This window comes from Carlito syrichta, unplaced genomic scaffold, assembly GCF_000164805.1.
Source record: "Carlito syrichta isolate Samal-C Ts95f unplaced genomic scaffold, Tarsius_syrichta-2.0.1 Scaffold309850, whole genome shotgun sequence".
Classification (NCBI taxonomy): domain Eukaryota; kingdom Metazoa; phylum Chordata; class Mammalia; order Primates; family Tarsiidae; genus Carlito; species Carlito syrichta.
In genome coordinates, this window is record NW_007253946.1 from 559,480 (window position 1) to 579,768 (window position 20,289).

Below are 20,289 nucleotides of genomic sequence, written 5' to 3' on the forward strand. Positions count from 1 at the left end.
GTAAGTTCATTATGAGCTCATTATAAGTTCTAGCACTTATCTAGGAGTTATGTAGGTGATCTATAACACTGTCTTCACAGACTTAGGATAAAGATTGTTAAGGTTTTTACTTAATTCTATAGCTAAATTTTAAGTAAACGTTTATAGAGTGGGTTTTCACTGAATTCATAATATACTAATTAGATACTTTTATGATAATTACCTAAATACAGAAAGCAACCTTGGGGGCCTGGGAAATGTCATTAAAAGCTTCTTTTGAGTTTTCTTTAGAAATAAACACTGCAGGATAAGAGAAAAGTAACGAAGACACCTGAACAAGAAAGGCGATTACAAAAGCTTTGAAGGTCGTAAAAGCCCAAAAGAGAAGAACTGCTACATGAAGGACCGTGCACCTGGGAACTTTCTTGAAGCACTTCAAGGACTGTAATGTGGGACTCTTCTGAAGAGAGTTCCTGGCAGTGCTATTCTTGACATGATAATTGTTTTATCCATGTATTACTCATAATTGATAAATGTAATATCATACAAGTTTATATAATCAATATACATATGTATGAGGGTTGACAAAAATTATTAGGCTCTGGTTATGTTTAACAAGGTTTTTACTTTGTGTCATTAAGTTTTAGTGCTATAGTTTAGTGTTTTATAGCTACTTTAAAGATTGTTTTAAGTTCATAAGTTTAAGTTCACACAATGATAAAACTGGTGCCTCAAAGATAATAATAATTGCTCCACTGCCTATCTTAAGACAAAGATGTTTTCCAGGAGGTTGCCAAGCATAAGGGAAAACAGCCAAATCACCATTATCCTAAACTTAAAAGCTCATTGGCAATTATGCAACCATAATAATTTTAGTTGTGTTAGTTTTATTTCATTATGTTTAGTTCACTTCAAGTGTTTATTCAGAGTAAAGATTAGTGTATGTATTTTCACAGTAAGTGACTTTCATAGTTATTCTTTAAATGCTAGCCACTGTTGTTTGGTCAAGTTAATGGGCTTCATATTCCTACTATCACTAGGTACAATCTATAGTTTTGTACTAGTGATTTTAAGGCTTTTTTAATTAGACAAGTGATGTGGAACCGAAGTCAAAGTAAACCTTGTATGCATTATGTTTAGTTTAAGTGAAACTCCTTTTACACTTATCTCAAGACTCATTAACTGAAAGTAGATAGTGTTTTTGGCTTATTCGTTTCTTCTAAAGACCGCTACATGGTGGTAACTTTTAAAGTACATGAAGGAATTTTCTTTGTCTTGCCTCTTTTACAAATGCTATAAAAGCTTTCTGTTAACTAATAAAGGATATCATCTGTTCAGGAAGCTGGTGTCGGAGTATAAGATTTTCGTCTTTCGCCTATCCGTCTCTCCTTCAGGAGATCTCACGACCTGGCAAAGGGGCTGGACCCCTTCAATGAGGTACATGCACTAGTTGCTCAGCTTGTCAGCTTATTTCAAGGACAAGCCGTGTCTCCTTGAGGAACTGAGGCCTCACAGGCTTGAGGGTGTCACAGGACTGATGCTGGAGCCCAGGATGAGGAACTATGGCCCAAGGCAGAGGCCAGGGCCCGTCTCATTCAGGAGGCCTTGGCAAGCCAGGAAGCTGTCCTATTTTACATATGTTAAATGAGGACAGTGGGCAAGCCCTAAGATTTCTTCCAGCTTGAACCCCACAGACTCAGGTTGGCAGAAGACAGTACTCTAGGGATGCCCTCCATCGGAAACAACACTATGAAGTGTGTCCTTTATTCTAAAAATCAAGCCAGGGATAACCCCAGTTCAGGAAGCGGGGAGGAGATAATAACTTTCAATCTACTAGGAAAATAAAAAGAGGGTGCTGTCATGGATCCTCCATGCAACACGTTACCCTCTGTATTCAGACTCCATGGTCCAGTCCAGCATCGTAATTCACATAGCAGCGAAACTCATTCGCCAGGTTTCGGGTGTGCTCTGGAATAAACTTGCACATCTTCACTCCAAGGAGTCTGGTGGCCTGTTCCTCCATGACGGCACCTGAAGAGAGGAAGTCACAAGAGTCCAGAGGGTGGAGGGCCTGCCAAACCCTGCGAGGAGCATGTGGGGGAGCCACAGCCATCAGCGATACCCCTGTGCACAGAGGTGGGCTTCCCTTTCCACTCCCTTTACCTTCTCCAAACTCTGGTGAATCACCCATGTTTCTCCATTTCTCTTTTATTTAACAAATCATTTCCCTACCTCTGCAAAGCTGAGACACTTAGAAATTTAGAAGTAAATTATATGCTACAAACAGGAAAGCAAAAATAATTACTAAAAACTCAGCCTTCCCAACGTTAAGACGTCTTTCTTGGTAACCATCTTGCAAAGGATATAAACACCCCCATGTTTGCTGACTCCTCCCAGGTTCTGCCCAGTCCAGCCCTTTGCCCGTGCATGGCCAGATCCTGCCCCCGCATGGGCCAGAAGCCTGCAAGACTCCGACTACTGCCCCTTCTTCCCTCCACACTCAGAGCACATCGAGTTCTTCTGGCTTAAACTCTGAAGCATCCAGCCTGTCCCCTGCCCTGCTTTCCCCTCTCACAGCCACAGCCTTATAGGGGTACATCAACTCCCTGAGACACTGTGACAGACTCAGCTTGCATCCACTTGCCCCTAAGACTTCCCGGAAAGGCTGAGAGGAACCTCTTTAGACAAGATGGCTCCAGAAGCTTTGGGGCCCTTACCCCAGCCATGACCCGGGGGCCTCCTGGCCTTCGATCTTGCCCTCCCCAGGCCCTGCTACCGGTGCCCTACCTACAGCTCGGCTGACATTCTGTTCTCTCACCACACCACCAGAACGAGCATATCACTTCTTGGTCTGTGCTGTGATATTTTTTAACCTAGCCCCTAAAACTAGAGTGCACGCTCCAGGAGGTCGGAGGGCCTGTGAGCTGGGGCTGGCGCAGGTACATGAGCGGCAGAGTCAGGAGTGTTGAGCAACCATCACATCGTATGAACAGAGAACGGCACCCTTCAACAGGCACAACCCTGCCACAGACTGCATGGCCAAGCAGCCCCGAGGCTCCCAGCTCAGCTAGCACTCAGCAGGCAAGAAGCGGGGCCCTGCAGCACTATAACGGCACCCATGAGTCTGGACCCCAGGGATGCCCAGAAGGAAACGTCTCAGTCCTCAGCCTCTACTGTGCTGAATGTTCCCACATCCACCTGAAATGGACATTCGCTTCACTTGTAAGAACACGTTGATGAACCTTAGGCCATTTACTTGCATGCCACAGATTCCACATTTCTCCTGGATCCAGTGTAGAGCCTGGACTAACATTGCCGCTACCAATGACGATGATAGCACATTTTTTTACAAAAGGCTAACACAACTGAGCAGTTACCATGTGCCAAGCCCTGGGCAGCATCTTCCATGTACACGTCTCTTAATTCTCCAGGACCCTTAGAGGCAGGCAGCATTATCAGTCTCAGCTTACAGATAAGGAAACTGGGGCATAGAGAGTCCAGCACCATGTCTGGGGTCACATGGGAAGGGGTGGATTTGGGCTTTGAGCTGTAGGATCTCGTCCAACTCTTGACACCTAAACCTGAGTGTCTCCTGAGCTCTGGGATGTGGCACCCACCTGTGCACAGCAGGATCTTCCCCCGAGTCAGGTACTTGATGGTTTCTGACGTTTTCCTTAGACATTCCTCAGAAAGGTAAGGAGGGTCTGCCACCACAATGTCAAAGCTGTGAGCAGCAATGTTCTCAGGTAAGTCCAGCGGGTTGTTATAGTCATAGAAGATGAACTCCTCTCCATACACGGCAAATCTCCTGTCATACTCAAAGATGGACACAGACACGGCTTCTCTGTGCAGTGCTCTGAGCTTCTGATAAACACTGGGGGCGCTCACACACGCTATTCTAGAAGACACACGAACACACTCATGACAGATCCTGATTAGATGGCTCACAGTGCTAAATATCAGCTACCTCACTAAAACAGTCCCAGTGTTCAGATTTCCTTTAAGGAAATACTAGTGTAAACTGATGCAATAGTACATCTGAAAAAAAGCTTTATAGTGCCTCTCTTATTTGGTATTTAAAAACCTGCAACTCAGCCAGGCTCGGCGGCTCGCCTTTGGGAGGCTGAGGTGAGTGGATTGCCTGAACCCGCGGGTTCGAGACCTGCCTGGGCAGCGAGACCACATCTCTACAGTAAATCAAAAAATCAGCCAGGCGTGGTAGCGCATGCCTGTAATTCCAGTTACTTGGAAGGCTGAGGCAGAAGGATCACCGGAGCCCAGCAGGTCGAGGCTGTGGTGGCCAGGAGTGACCACTGCACTCCAGTCTGGGCGACAGAGTGAGACTCCAACTCAAAAAAAACAAAAAAACAAAAAAAAAAAACCCCTGCAACTCATAATTTTGAGGTGAAAAGACAAATGTGCTTTTTATAGTAAAAGATATAAAACATCAGGAACAAATTATGTCAAAAGTTAGATATAGTTAGCCCAAAGCCTAGATGTACCTATTATTTTCATGTTGGAAGTATAATACTTATTTCAAAAACTTTTAGACCCAACTTGAAGTCATTTTGTAATATTCATGACTCCATGTACTATTCACAAGATTTGAAAGACAAACCCTGAGTAACTCCTTATGTAACACCAGTTTTCCAAAACCACACATTAAAATGTAGTCTTGCTGCAAACAAGCTAGTTTTCTGCCCTTCTTTTGCAAAAGGAAACAAAGAATCTACTTCACTGGACAGCATTCCAGTTAAAACCAGCTGCTAAAAGAGCCAGACGTAACCTGCATATGGAGTTACTGATCTGACTGTGGAACACACACCTGGCGCAGTGCCGTGCTGTGGAGACATTTACAGAGATGGAAGCGGCCCTCTCTACACTGGCAAGGCCTAGTAACTAGGTCTAGTCAAGGAACAGCAGAGCAGATGCGTGCACATGGGCATGGGGAGGCCTGTGTGCACATATGCAGGCGACCTCTGCAGGGTGCTCGTGGGAGGAGCTGGGGCCCTGGATACAAGGGCAAAGAGACGTGGTTTTCTCGAAATCCCCTTTGTCACTTTGTGATTCTTATTATGTGCATATATTATCATTACAAAAACTTAATTTTAAAATTAAACTCAGCTTTAAAAACGTGAGATATGCTGGATGCAGTGGCTCACACCAGTCATCCCAGCACCTTGGGAAGCAGAGGTAAGAGGACTATCTGAGCCCAGCGGTTTGAGACCAGCCTGGGCAACTTGGTGAGACCTCATCTCTACAATAAATCAAAAAATTAGCTGGTGGTGCACCTGTGGTTCCAGATACTTGAAAGGCTGAGGTAGAAGGATTGCCTGAGCCCTCAGGCAGAGGCTGTGGTGGCCGTGAGCGTGTCCCCGCACTCTAGCCTGGGCGACAGAGTGAGACTCCGACTCAAAAAAAAAGAAAAGAAAAGAAAGATGCGAGGTGCATTTCTTAAGAGACAGTGTCCCCCATGCTGGTTAGGTATCCGTGCCAGGCTGAAAAGGCTTCTTAGCTGAATGTACTTGCAGCAGATGGAGACCGGGATGTCACATAATGCTCCTGCAGAAACACATGTGTCCCCATCTGGCCTAGAAGGGCACAACTGTCCCTGCACAGCAGCTCTGGACGGGGTCGGGGGAAGGGCAGACAGAGGTGAGGACAGTGGATTACATCTTCATTCCATGGACAAAGGGCAAGGAGCTACCGACGACTGTATGGGCACCATGAGAACAACTTCCAGGAAGAAGGTGAGGTGAGAACATTGTCAGACATGTGGAACCCGAGTCTGCTTGGAGCTGGCCTTTGCTGAGAAATCAAAGACGCATTTCGGGCAGGACCTCGGTCCCGGATACAAGAAACAAGGCAAATGGAGACTGGCGAAGGGGTGGAGACGGTGGAGGCGACCAGGCAGCAGTGGGATCAGAGGGCCTGCATGGAAACCCCAGCTCTGCCACTTCCCGCTGGGTGACCTTCTACAAGGCCCAAGTCTCTACGGCCTGTTTTGAGAATGGAGAGTGTAACTGTAACTACCTCACAGAGACGGATTTAGAAAGAGATGATCCCAGTGAAGCACTCACGTCAGGAGAAGATACACAGTAAATGCTCAGTGTTACCTTTATTATCCATTTTTAAAATTAAAACTTAGTTCTCACAAATACTGAAGCTGCCTTTCTGGAAAAGGAAAAAGCTGCTTCCAGGGCCCTCATATGAATGGGGAAAAAGCAAGTATATGTAAAAGTGTTAAGACCAAGAAAAACCTAAAAAAAACTACATATGATTTTTAAAAAGCAGAAAACAGAAAAAGCATAAGATTTTCAGTTAAAGATGACTGACACATCCACTGAGATTTGCTGCCTTATGTAAGCCCACTCAGCAAGACAAGGGTACAATTCTGTCGTGCTTTTCTGTTCAGGTGTGTACCTCTAAGAGCCCAGGGAATACAGGAGGGGACCACAGACCACACGTAGGAGGCTGAAGTGGCTCAGCAGACCCAAGAATGCCATGTCCCACATGGCAGCCCAGAGAACAGAGAAGCACCCTGGGGTACAATGCAGCATCCCCAAGACCTCAGGAAGCTACGGAGCCAGGTGACTCAGGAAGCAGGGCAGGTGTGGAGCCAACACCAGAATTTGTTGAAGGGTCTGTTTACGAAGCAATCTGGCCAGGCATGGTGGCTCACGCCTGCAGTTCCAGAACTTTGAGAGGCCAAAGCAGGAGGATTGCTTGAGCCCAGGAGTTTGAGACCAGCCTGTGCAACATAGCAAGACATCGTCTCTACAAACAATAAAAAAAATTAGCTGGTATGGTGGCATGCACCTATAGTTCCAGCTACTTGGGAGGGTGAGGCAGAAGGATTTCCTGAGCTCAGTAGGTTGAGTCTACAGTGAGCTTTGATGGCATCACTGTACTCCAGCACAGGTGACAGAGACTTGGAAAGAAAAAAAAAAAGAGTGAGAGTAAGAAAAAGCAGTAATCTGTCCCCAGGACTCTTCTCCATATCTCAAGTCTTGGAGTATCTGCCCATCCACAACCGTGGCAAAGAGCTGGAGGAATGTTCTCTGGATTGGGGGATGCTGGGAGGGGGTATGCCAGGCACAGATGATGATAAAGTACAGTGTGGAAACCAGGAGGATCAAGGTAAACCCATAGGATGTTGAAACTTCCAGTCTTCTTTCAGTCATGTGACTCCAAGAATGACGCCAAGTAGATGCTTAACTTCCAGGTAGAAGAAATGAGGAAATCGTCCCTGGACCACAAGGAAAGACCTGGATACGATGACACTTGGGGGTCCCTAGGATACAGCTCACTCAGATCCCCCAACCATAGAGACCAAAGGACAAGGCCCAACTGTCAAGAGTAAGGGGGAGAACGAAAACATCTGCAGACAGGAAACATCCTAAAACCTCCCTGCCCCCCGCCTTTTCTGTGGGCACTGTCAGAGGACGTACACCCCAAGGACGAGACTGTAAACTAAGGATGGGGTGCAGGAAGCAAGGGCTCTGGAATGAGAGAGGTCAGAGGACTCCAGCCTGATGGTGACAGGAGACACCACACAACCAGAGGGCAACTGTGCGCACCACAACAGGCTGTAAAACCCTCAGGATACTTTTTTCGAGAAGCTGAAATGTATTTCCACTTACTGACAGGAAATTTACTTACTGACAGGAAATTTCCACTTACTGACAGAGATTTGGGGTGTTAATCAGTAATATGGACATAGAGCACATAAAAAAGAAGAAAACAAGCCGGGCTCGGTGGCTCAGCCTGTAATCCCAGCACTTTGGGAGGCCGAGGTGAGTGGTTTGCCTGAGCCCACGGGTTCGAGACCAGGCAGGGCAACTTGGCGAGAACTCGTCTCAACAATAAAACAAAAATTAGCCAGACTACAGGTAGTGCATGCCTGTAGTTCTGGCCACTTGGAAGGGTGAGGCGGAAGGCTCACCAAAGCCCAGTAGGTCAATGCTGGGTGGCCGTGAGCATGACACTGCACTCCAGCCTGGGCAATGGAATAAGACTCCAACTCAAAAAAAAAAAAAAAAAAAGAAAACAAAGAGTTGCACAGAAGAGAAAAAGGGTCAACTGAAAAGAGCACTTATGTTGTCATGGCAATGTAAGCCCTGCTCCAACCCAAACTGGGCTGTAACTCTAGGGAAACATGGACAGAAAAGCATGTGTGTTACGTGCTAACAGGAAGCCGTGAAAGAGTTAAATTCTCATTCTCCATGGTGGGAAGTCAAGAAACAATGTCTAAAAGACGAATCAAGAAGTGGCAATACAAGCACATTATTCAGAAACCTGACTGTAAATCCCAAAGAAATCAACCAAGAGAAAGATGAAAGTAGGGGATTTGTATGGGGGAAATTAGACAAGGATTTTTAAAAAATAAAACCTTTTAGAGCATTTGACTCTTTAAATCACATGCATATAAAGATTGATTAAAATATTCCTTTTTTTTTAAAGCTGGAGTCTCACTCTGTCACCCAGGCTGGAGTGCAGTGGCACACTCATGACTCACTGAAGCCTCATCCTCCTGGGCTCAGGTGATCCTCCTACCTCAGCCTCCCAAGTCATTAGAACTACAAGCACACACCACCACACTCAGTTAATTTTTCTGATTTTTTTGTAGAGTCAGGGTCTCACCATGTTGCCTAGGCTGGTCTCAAACTCCTGGGCTCAAGCAATCCTCTCATCTCAGCCTCCCAAAGTGCTGGGATGACAGGCATAAGCCTCCGCACCAAGCCAGAAAAGCTATATTCTTAAAACTTCAGAAAGGTCAAATATTAAGATTTTCCCTTTTAAAGCAAACTCTTGAAGTATAAAGGTAGGAAGCAGGTTAGAAAATACTAAAATAAAGAAAGGGATAAGAAATTCTATAACAAACAGATTTCTGAGCGGGTTTCTAAACTCCATGTTGGCACAGGTTTTAAACTGTCCTGTAAGCCACGCTCTGTGATTTTCACAGATTACAGTTCACACTTCTTACACACCACCTCTCATCTAGGAAAAACATTCAAAACACCACTCGAGGAGAGGATCAAGAGAAACAAAACTTACATCTCACCTGCCACCCTCTCCTGCAGCTGTGGCGGCTTCCTGAGCCAGTCGCAGTGCAGTGTCCTGGTTGTACCAAAACTGGCTCAGCTGCTGCAACAGAGGAAAGGTTGAGTGCGATTTAGAATGGCAGAAAGCTAGTTCTTCTAACTTATACCCACTGTGCCACATGCATATTTTAATATTTTCCTTTTGAAAATTAACACTCCTCTGAAATTAAATTAATCACGTCTCGATGCATTAATGGAGCCAAGGCATAGAGCATCAGTGCTGTGAATATCACAAAAGGAGACTACCAGTGTTTCTCCCAAGAACCACCCCACCTTTGCAAGAGTCTTGCCAAAAAACTGACCCTGAGTCTGACCAAACATCGAGACTAACTTCAAATGAATACAATCACAAACACAGCAGATGGAACAGTAAGTTCAATGACACCAAGGATGTGTAATCAGTAAAATCCAGACTGTGCTGGTTCTCGGCCTGTTACCTCCGCATGTTCTCAAGTTACTTGTTCCTCAAGGGCGAGTTGCTTTCCACCTGGCTCCTTCTGTTTCGTGCTGATTGATTTTTTTAAATGCCCAGTGATCCTTAATTTCCTCTTCACATGTATAAATTAAGAACAATTTTCATGGAAATGTGGCTTGGTTGTCCTCCACAATCCTATAAACCCATTTCTCCAACAGGTCTCGCCCTTCCCTGAATGGAGGGGTGGGTACAGTCAGTTGTACGGGGCATGCAAACAGGATTCTCTGCTTTAAAAATCTGCCCAGTGTAGAAACAATTCAAATGCCCATGAACTGACGGATGGACAAACTGTGGTATAATCACACAGTGAACTATTATTCAGCCATAAAAAAGAATGAAGTACTGATGCAAGCTACCACACGGAAAAGCCTTGGAAACATTACACTCAGTCAAAGAAATCAGACACAAAAGGCAACATATCATATGACTTCATTTACATGAAATGTCAGAATAGGCCAATCTATAGAGACAGAAGGTAGATTAGAGGTTGCCAGGGGACAGGAGAACTGGGGACTTAGGAGGTGGTAGCTCAAGAATATAGTGTGTCTTCCTGAGGCAATAAAATGTTCTAAAATAAACTGCAGGAATAATTGCACCTATCTGTGAATTGATTAAAACCTCTGAACTCTACACTTTAAAAAAGGTGAACTAAGAGGCTTCTGGAGTCTAAGATGGAAAGATCCCTTGAGGTCAGGAGTTTGAGAGCAGCCTGGACAACACAGCAAGACTCTATCTCTACAAAAAATAGTTGGATGTGGTGGTGTGCTCCTGTAATCCTAGCCACTCAGGAGGCTGAGACAGGAGGATCTTTCGAGCCCAGGAGTTCACAGCTGCAGTGAGCTATGATTATGATACTTCTATCCAGCCTGAGTGTATTATAGGTATTGTTCTACTTTTTCAGTTTCTAATAAAGCTACTGAGAAGTGCAATGTGATCTGTATTTCTGAGACTTCGCAGGTGACCTGCTATTCCCGCTAAAGGTTCTAGGATTTTCTGTCACCCTTATCCAAAATTTTCACAATTATCCTAATCTCTCATCTTCATGAGGGTCTTCAGTTCTGGAATTTTTTTTTTTTTGAGTGGGGGGGTCTCACTCTGTCACCCAGGCTGGAGTACAGTGGCACAACCACGACTCACCATAGCCTCGACCTCCTGAGCTCAAGCAATCCTTCTGCCTCAGCCTCCTGAGTAACTGAGACTATGAGGTGCACACCACGTCCAGCTAATTTTTTTCTTTTTCTTTTTCTTTTTTTAAGAGATGAGGTCTTGCTATGTTGCCTAGGCTGGTCTGTAACTTCTGGGCTCAAGTGATCTTCCTGTCTAAAGCTTCCCAAAGTGCTAGAATTATTCTATAAGGTGTGAGCCTCCACACCCAGCTTGAATATATCATCCCATTCTCTCCTGGCCTCTAAGGTTTCTCCTGAGAAATCCACTGTCAGTCTGATGAGGGTTCTCTTTTTTTTTGAGTTGGAGTCTCACTCTGTCACCCAGACTGGAGTGCAGTGGCCACTCCCGGCCACCGCAGCCTCGACCTGCTGGGCTCCGGCGATCCTTCCGCCTCAGCCTTCCAAGTAGCTGGAACTACAGGCGCACGCTACCACACCCGGCTAATTTTTTGATTTTTTGTAGAGATGAGGTCTCGCTGCCCAGGCGGGTCTCAAACCCGTGGGCTCAGGCAATCCACTCACCTCAGCCTCCCAAAGGCGCGGGATTACAGGCTGAGCCACCGAGCCTGGCTGAGGGTTCTCTTATAAGTGACTAAGTGCTTTTCTGTTTTTAGAGTTCACTTTGACTTTTGACAGTTTAACTATAATGTGCCATGGAAAAAACCTCTTTGAATTTTATCTGTTTGGGAATCTCTGAGTCTCCTGTAACTCTGGATATCTGAAACTCTTGCTAGACTTGAGAAGCCACTGTTTATTGTTTAAATAGGTTTTTTTATCCCTTTTGTTTTCTCTGTGTCTTCTGGGACACTGATAAATCAAATATTTGGCCACTTTATGGTGTCCCTTATGTCATGTAGCCTTTGTTCATTCTTTATCTTTATTTTTGTCTGATTGGGTTATTTCAAAAGCATTGTCTTAGAAAATGTTAGAAAACTCTTCTGCTTAATCTAGTCTATCATTAAGGCTTTCAAATATATTTTGGATCTTATTCAGTGAATCCTTCAGTTCTAGGATTTGTTTGGTTCTTCTAATGGTATGTCTGTTAAGTTTCTCACTAATATCATGAATTGTTTTTCTCATTCTTCATATTATTTTTCTAAGTTCTCTCGTATCTCATTGAGCTTCTTTAATACCATTTTAAATTCTTACTTGGCATTTCATAAATTTCTTTTGCAGTGGAATCTGCTGCAGAATTATTGTGTCCATTTGAAGGTGTCACATTTCCTTGCTTTTCCAAGTTTCATGTGTACTTCTGTTGATATCTGCACATTTGGTTTATCAGATGCTACTTCAAATTTTCTGAACTTGCTTTTAAAGGGGAGGATTTTTTCCATAAGCCTTATCTATGGTGTCGATTGGGCACTTTGGTTTTGATTCTGGGTACACACAGGAGTGCAGTCTCCATATGAGTTCAGCTGAACTGTCAATAGTGTCTGTGATTTCCTCAGTGACGTGGGGTATAGCTGTTAGTGGAGGCTGTGGCAAAGTTTTACTGGGGACAAGGATGTCAGATTAGCCTGTCCTTGAGCCCCAGGGTGGCAGTGGCAGGCCGAGCATGCCTGTCCCTGGGCCCAAGGGTGGTGTACTCTGGCACTGTGTTAAGAGGTCCAGGTGTTGGGAGGCTGAGGTGAGTGGATTGCCTGAGCCCGTGGGTTCGAGACCCACCTGGGCAACTTGGTGAGACCTCATCTCTACAATAAATCAAAAATGAGCCAGGCGTGGTAGCACACGCCTGTAGTTCCAGCAACTTGGAAGGCTGAGGTGGAAGGATCGCCGAAGCTCAGCAGGTCGAGGCTGCGGTGGCCGGGAGCGGCCACTGCACTCCAGTCTGGGTGACAGAGTGAGACTCCAACTCAAAAAAAAAGAGGTCCAGGTGGACTGATTCTTGGGCCTCCAGGTAGCTTGCTCAAGGACCAGCAGTGGTAGCAGTAGGCCAGGTGGGTGGGCTGGTCCTCAGATCCCGAAACAGTGGGTGTGGTGTGGGTCGTGACAGTAGTAACAGCAGGACAACCCTTTGGCTCTGAAGCAGGCCATGGCGGTGTGGCAGGGCTGGAATGTGCTGGGCAGGTCAGTCCCCAGGCCCCAGGAACATACAAAGTTGATGCTAGCTGTGGTGGCAGGAGCAGGTTGGGTGGACCCACCCTCATGTCCCCAGGAGGAGTGATATGGTGACAATGATGGTGAATGGGGCAGGGCAGCCTCCAGCCCCCCGGAGACCAGGCTCCAGCAGTGAGGATTGTGGCACCGGGCAGGAAAGGCCTGTCCTCAGGCCTCTTGGTGCTGCATACTGGCACTGGCTGTGGTAGGCAGGGGCAGAGTGACCCCCAGACCCATCAGAGAGTTTAGATGGGGCAGAAGCTGCAGCCCTGCTCCCAGGGAGGATGGCACTGCTCTCGGTGGCAAGGCCATGATGGCGGCTGGGAAACACGTGCTGTGGCCCTCACTGGAAGCAGGGGTGCCTTCCCAAGGCACTTTCTAAAGCAGGTAGCCATTCCTCAGTTTGTTTAAATGCTCCATGGCCCTGGCACCAGAGGCAGTGGGACGCTCCAGCAGCTCCCCCTTCTGTCCCATCTAAGCACAGTGAGCAGCAATGCCCGGCTGCTGGCAAGGATGTCAGTGGGCCCGTGATATTGAGAAGAGGTTGCTGTCAGAGTGGGAGATACTGGTGGGGCTGGGCTCTCAGCAGGCACCCGGCGTGGACCCCGTGTGAACCCCTCTGGTCTCCTGGTTGCTGCCTGTGGGTGTCCAGGCCTGCAGGGGCTCTCACCCAGCTAGGACCACAGGAAACTGCAGTGGGAGTGTGCCCTGCTGGGGGCCGCTTTCTCACCTTCCCCACATGATGGCCTCTGCAGACACCCAGCTGATCCTGGCCAGAAGACTTCCTTTCCCTTCCCCCTCCAGCCTCTGCAGCATTCCAGTGATCCCTCCCAGGTGACAATCTGGAGTGTGATGATTGCCTCAGCTTCTGGCTCTTTGCGGAGGAGGCAAGCACCACATGCCCCTCTAGTCTGCCACCTTGACTCACTGTGGTCTCATTGTCCTTTGGTTTTACTTCTGAATTTCTTCAATTTTATAATAAACCAAACCAAAGTGTCAAAATTAGCAAAGTCGTTAATTCCAAGTAGTAGGATTAGGACTAATTTTCATCTTTTTGTTCGTGCTTTTATATAATTCCTATAATAACCAAAAGTTACTTTTAGAACCAGGAAAAAAGCATATATTTCAAATTAAGAAAAAGAAAAGAAAAAGACTGTCTCAAGAATACTGCAGTACTTCAAGTCTCTGATTTATTATCTACAGAAGCATCAAGCTAGAAGGTAAAAATACATAAAGAAGCTGGGCTCCAGGGCTCAGCCTGTAATCCCAGCACTTCAGGAGGCTGAGGCGAGTGGACTGCCTGAGCCTGCGAGTTCGAGAACAGCCAGGGCAACTTGGTGAGACTTCATCTCTATGATAAGTCAAAAATTAGCCAGGTGTGGTAGCACGCAATTGTAATTCCAGCTACCTGGAAGGCTGAGGTGAAAGGATCTCTGGAGCCCAGCAGGTCGACACTGGGATGGCTCTTGAGCGTGTCACTGCACTCCAGCCTGGGCAACTGAGTGAGACTCCAACTCAAAAAAAAAAGGAAACAAAAAAGGGAAATATGAAGAGGCTTTCAAATAGGTGGAACACGCAGGATTAGTTAAAATAAACATTTTTATCACAGTTTCAAACAAAGAGTAAATAGAAAAATTTCCTGTAACTTAAGAGATCCAGAATGAACACAATATATAAGACTGTTTAAATAAAAGCACACAAAAGCTTCCTTCCAGTTGCAAACTGATGGAGACAGAGGCACAAACATCAAGCCTTGTCTGATTTTCAACTATCTCCTTTAAAAAATAATTAAATTTATAGGTTATATCCCATGTTAGGACTTTCCCTCATTTTTTCTTTTTTAGTTCCTACTTTTATTTAGTATATATCATACACCAGAAACTATTAATACCTTCCTCAAAACTCCCTCTCATCAATTCTTCACAACATGTTTAAATCCAGTTCCCCATTTACTGCAATGATGTATTTTCCTCTTTCCAACAGGATTTTTGGGTTCCATAAAAACCAACAGGGTGTATCTATATTCAAGAATAAGAGCACAAGTCTTTGTTGGACACAATGACGAATTATTTCCTTATCTGAAAAGACTCGTCCTCTGATCACCAACCAGCCTGATAGTCAAAACCACAAAAAACCACAAAAACGTGCATTTCTACGGTCCTCAAATGTTCATGGATCGCTTTCTGTCTTAGCTCCCCAAAGACGATCAGATCCCGAGTAACAGGTATGGAGAATTTGGTGGTAGCTGGGAGTCGGAGACCAAGGCAGAGTTGGCTCCACCCAGTTCTTCCTGATGGATGTGGGATGGACTCACTTACCCAGTTCTCTTCTATTACCCCACTGTTGTGCTGATAAGCTTCACCTGGGGCCATCTGCAGGTTCTGCTCAGCATAAAATTCCTGGAGAGCTGCCAACGCCTGGGCGGAAAGTTGGGGGGTCTCCTCATCTTCAGAGTCACTCATTTCACACACTGTCTGTAACCTGCAGACCAAAGAGCACATGGTCTGTATGGATTGTGCCACTTCTCATCTAATAATAATTATTTTAAAAATTCATTTACCAGCAAGGATCCAAACTGAAGTGAGACACAGGAAACACACATATTTAAAACTTCTGAGAGCAGGCTGAGAACAGTAGCTCACACCTATAACCCCAGAACTTTGGAAGGCTGAGGCGGGAGGATTGCTTGAGCCCAGGTGTTCAAGACCAGCCTGGACAGAATAGTGATACCCGGTCTCTACAAAAAATAAAAAAAATTAGCCTAGTGTAATGGCACATGCCTGTAGTCACAGCTACCTGGGAGGCTGAGGTAGAAGGATCACCTGAGTCCAGGTCGAGACCAGCCTGAGCAACATACAAAGAACCCGTCTCTACATATATATTTATAAATAATTAGCTGGGCATGGTGGCATGGGCCTCTAGTTCCCAGTTCTCGGGAAGCTGAAGCAAGAGGGCTTGAGCCCGGGAGTTTGAGACTGCAGGAAGCTATGCCTATGCCACTGCAGTCCAGCCTGAGCAACAGAGTGAGAGACACTGTCTCAAACAACCAGAAATCCCCAAAACTTCTGAGGTCAAACACCTACAGAGGGCTTGTGAAATGCAAGCTTTTCCTTGAAATGTGGCATGTTTTATAAATGATATTTCCAAATTGCTATGAGTTTTTGTAGAAGGAATCGTTTAGTATAAATATCTAAAGGCATTTGCTTCCTTCTGGTACCTCAATGACCAGATGCAGACATTTCACAGCAGAATCTATGAAGAGATACCTTTTTATACTTGAATGTCACTGTTTACGTGAATTAAGGTTCATTAATGTCACTGGTGGATGGATGTGAAGGATCAATAAAAAAGGAGAGGCGTTGGAAGAGATATGAAAATTAAGATGGATGATATGGAGAAAGGAAAGAGCAGAGAAAGAGAGAAAAGGAAGATGTTTTTATAGAAACTGACGGCCAGGCACAATTACTTCTTTTGGGTACCACTCAGAGTGAGCCAAGCTGTGAGGTTAAGGTACAGTCCTCCAGCAGCCAAGTCTGCCAAAACTCCTGACAAAAATGGCAAGTTCAGGGATTTCCCAAAACCATGCCAGGTTCAATAATTTGCTAGGAAGAGTCACAGAACTTACTGAGAGCAATTCTACTCAGTTACATTCATTACAGGGAAAAGACACAAATTAGAACCAGCCACGCGCAGGAAGGAGTCCATCATCCTTACAGCACATTTCCTCCTGTATCGATGCGCCACATCATGGCCCACTGCCAACCAGGAAGCTCCCGTGAGCTTCAGTATCCAGTATTTACAGACATTACACAGGCATGACTGATGGGTAACTGCCTACCTGGCTGCAGCTTCCAGCCCTGCCCACGCCAAGGCTGAGCCCAGGGGCCCTCCTGGGAGTCACCTTGACAGCACAGACTATCAGAGGGGGTCCGATGGCCTGCCACGAATAACAAAGACACTCCTGTCACTTGGAAAGTTCCAAGTGTTTAGAGGGTGCCACCAGGAGCCAGGACAAAGACCAGGCCTTTCTTGGGGTGAGGCCAAATTCCTTACTACACAGGTACCAAACACATTTCTGAACTGAAAGTTATCGAAGAGCAAAAAACATTATCGGGTTCACTTTTCAGAACAGAATGTCTGCGTTTTAGAGTAAGCGACGTGCTGACAATCAGCAAGACTGTCCAAGAGCTTCCTCCTGCTGCTCTTCGAACCCAAGGGCCACGTGGGTGTACCTGACTGGCAGGGTCTAGGGCGTGTTTGGGGCCATCACTGCAAGGGAGGCTGAAAAGCAAGACTTCAATGTGAGAAATCCCCCAACCCATTTTCAGGCTGTTTATTTCTCTCTCTCAATGATCACTGCCCTTTTTGACTAGTGTCCAACGTATTCAAAAACTGTCTGTGTTCCAATAAAGAAGAACCTTTTTTGTCATAAATTATGCTTGTTTCTTTAGTTAGATGTAAGGGAAAATTTAGTCCTCGATACTTCAAATGGAGAGTCACAACAGTGGAAAAACAATTAACTATAGCTGTATGTACTAGCCAGGATAAGTAAAGGACATGTAAGTAACAAAGTCACATTAAGAATACACACAGTGGCTGGATGTGGTGGCTCATACCTATAACCCTAGCACTTTGGGAGGCTGAGGCAAGAGGACTGCCTGAGCCCAGGGATTCGCGACCAGCCTGGGCAACACGGCAAGACCTTGTCTCTACAATAAATAAAAAAAAATTAGCCAGGCATGGCGGCGCATGCCTGTTGTTCCAGCTACTTGGAAGGTTGAGGCAGAAGGATCGCCTGAGCCCAGCAGGTGGACGTTGTGGTGGCCATGAGTCTGGGTGACGGTGTGAGACTCCAACTCAGAAAAAAACAAAACAAAACACAGTAACTGAAAATTGATCTTCCATACCATTCAGCAATCCCTCTTCTGGGAATATATCTGGAGGAACATAAATCATTCTACAAAAAAGACACCTGCACACGCATGTTTACTGCCGCACTATTCACCTTGGCAAAAACATGGCACCAACACTACCGCCCATCAAAAGTAGACTGGATAAAGAAAATGTGGTACATATACATGATGGAGAATTACACAGCCATAAAGAAATCATGGACTTCGCGGCAAACTGGATGGAGCTGGAGACCATCATACTAAGTGAACTATCACAGAAACTAAGATCTGAACACAGCATGTTCTCACTCAGAAGAGGGCCTTGAACACTAGTCACATTGGCACAAGGGAAAGATCAGCAGTCGCTGGACACTGCTAGGAGAGGGAGGAGGGTGGAGGGCACGTGACAACACAAAGGGGACCTGTCTACTAGCAAAGTGAGTGAGGGTCAGCTGGAAGCCCAAACTTCACCTGCATGGAGTCTACCTATGTAGTCAATCCTCTCTTGTATCCCACATCTCTATAATAAAATAAAAATTTTTAAAAAATACATGCAGATATAAGCAAGTGCATGAAAAACTCAAGATAAAAGACAGTGATTACCTCTGGGAGTAGCAACAGGCTTGGAGAGGAAAACAGTCTTAGGGATGTTCTGTTCAGTAAGGTGGCAGGAAACACATGTTCCTGTTACTATTATCACTAAACCTTCAGCATAACTGTTTTTATATGTATTTGGGAGTTAATGAACATTTTAACTTATAACATATTAGCAGAGACCTGTGGATAGAATTCTGTAGATAAAAAATTCCTGAAATAGCTTCCAATTTGATGCCTCATCACAGTACTAAAATCGTTAAAGGAATTGAAAATAAATCTCAAAGAACTCACTTTTCTTCTCTCTCACTTTTCAGTACTACAGATTGATCCTCACTAATGTTATGAGATCAATATAATAGGACATCAGCATTAAAAAAAACTCAGAATGTATCAAAGCATATAACCTCTAGTAGATTTAAATGTTTTGTGAAACTAGCTTTAGCATAAACATCTGTGCACACACCTATCTTGCGTTACATGTCATGATGCAAGATTAATGTGGGTCGTAGTATCCACAATAACTACTAAACAAGACACTTCCGTGGTTTCATAACAGCAATCCACTTTACAAAAAACAATGAATTATCATGCTCAGGGCAGAAAATGGAATAAATAAAAGTATATCACAGGAAATCAATGACCAATTTAAAGGAAATAATCTGAATTGTGATAGGAAACTTGGCAAGCATAATGAATGCCACCAACACTGAAGAAGATTTAACTTTGGCTTACTTGTTGCATATAGCATATTAACAGATTCTAAAATATATACTTTTTCTCATTATAACAGCTCTGAAATTAAAATGTCTGGGTTTTTTTTTGTTTTCTTTTTTGAGTTGGAGTCTCACTCGGTTGCCCAGACTGGAGTGCAGTGGCCACTCCTCGACCTGCTGGGCTCCGGCGATCCTTCCGCCTCGGCCTTCCAAGTAGCCGGAATTACAGGTATGCGCTACCACGCCCGGCTAATTTTTTGATTTATTGTAGAGATGAGGTCTCGCTGACCAGGTGGGTCTCGAACCCGCGGGCTCAGGCAATCCACTCACCTCAGCCTCCCAAAGGCACGGGATTGCAGGCTGAGCCACTGAGCCCGGCTGAAATGTTTGTTTTTTGTCAGCATGTTTTCTTAGGATATTGATACATTCTTACAAAATCACAGCATCTCAGATTTTGAAGAAATACAGTCATAACTGTATCAATTTTACATAATAATGCAGTGAATCACCTGTGTGGCACACCCATCAGTATACAGACTCAAAATAAAGTGGTCAAAGCCAGGGGTGGTGGCTCAAGCCTGTAATCCCAATACTTTAGGAGGCCGAGGCCTGAGATCAGGGGTTCATGACCAGCATGGGCAACTTGGTGAGACCTGTCTCTAAAAAATTAAAAATAAAAATAAAGAGGTCAGAAACAGGTGAGACTGTTCTGTACACTGACACTGTACAAGTGGTGTCCATGGAATGAATGGTGAAAGGATCTACAGAAGTTATTAGAGAAGAGGATTCTAGAAGATGGTAAGACTGGAAACAAGAGGAATTCGTCTCCCCACCTAGACAACTGCGCTGATGTATTAAATCTGTATTGGAAAGCTTGGAATGGTAAGTTGTGGTTAATTTCAGTCAACTTCCGCTCTTAGCTCAGCAGTGGCTACGACCTCCACCCCCCAGCCCCCTTGCAAGCAGCTATGCATGCACTACTGCTTTGTGGCTGAGCCTGGGAGGGACAGAAGATGAAGAGAGACCAAAGGCACAGGAAGAAAAGTGTAATACTACTCACAGTTCCCTAGAAATGAGTGGCGCCGGGCTTGGTGGCTCGGCCTGTAATCCCGTGCCTTTGGGAGACTGAGGTGAGTGGACTGCCTGAGCCCGCAGGCTCGAGACCCGCCTGGGCAACGAGACCCCATCTCTACAATAAATAAATTTAAAAAATCAGCCGGGCGTGGTAGCACGCACCTGTAATTCCAGCTACTCGGAAGGCTGAGG

The 20,289-nt window shown here is 45.3% G+C and overlaps 1 protein-coding gene across 1 annotated transcript; it reads right to left on the reverse strand.

Moving 5' to 3' along the window:
* Positions 1-1,697: 1,697 nt before the first annotated feature.
* EEF1AKMT1 (EEF1A lysine methyltransferase 1) lies at positions 1,698-15,292 on the reverse strand. Its single transcript, XM_008067986.2, has 4 exons — positions 15,140-15,292; positions 9,044-9,126; positions 3,597-3,877; positions 1,698-2,010 (listed from the first exon to the last, which is right to left on the reverse strand). Exons 1-4 carry the CDS (start codon positions 15,281-15,283, stop codon positions 1,874-1,876), a joined length of 645 nt encoding a protein of 214 aa, XP_008066177.1. The 5' UTR covers positions 15,284-15,292; the 3' UTR covers positions 1,698-1,873.
* Positions 15,293-20,289: the final 4,997 nt, after the last annotated feature.

Coding starts and splice junctions, on each gene's coding strand:
- EEF1AKMT1 (XM_008067986.2), bottom strand. CDS start 15,283: ATGAGTGACTCTGAAGATGAGGAGACCCCCCAACTTTCCGCCCAGGCG. Junction 9,127..15,139: donor GGGTAATAGAAGAGAACTGG/GTAAGTGAGTCC, acceptor CCTCTGTTGCAG/CAGCTGAGCCAGTTTTGGTA. Junction 3,878..9,043: donor GCTGCAGGAGAGGGTGGCAG/GTGAGATGTAAG, acceptor TGTGTCTTCTAG/AATAGCGTGTGTGAGCGCCC.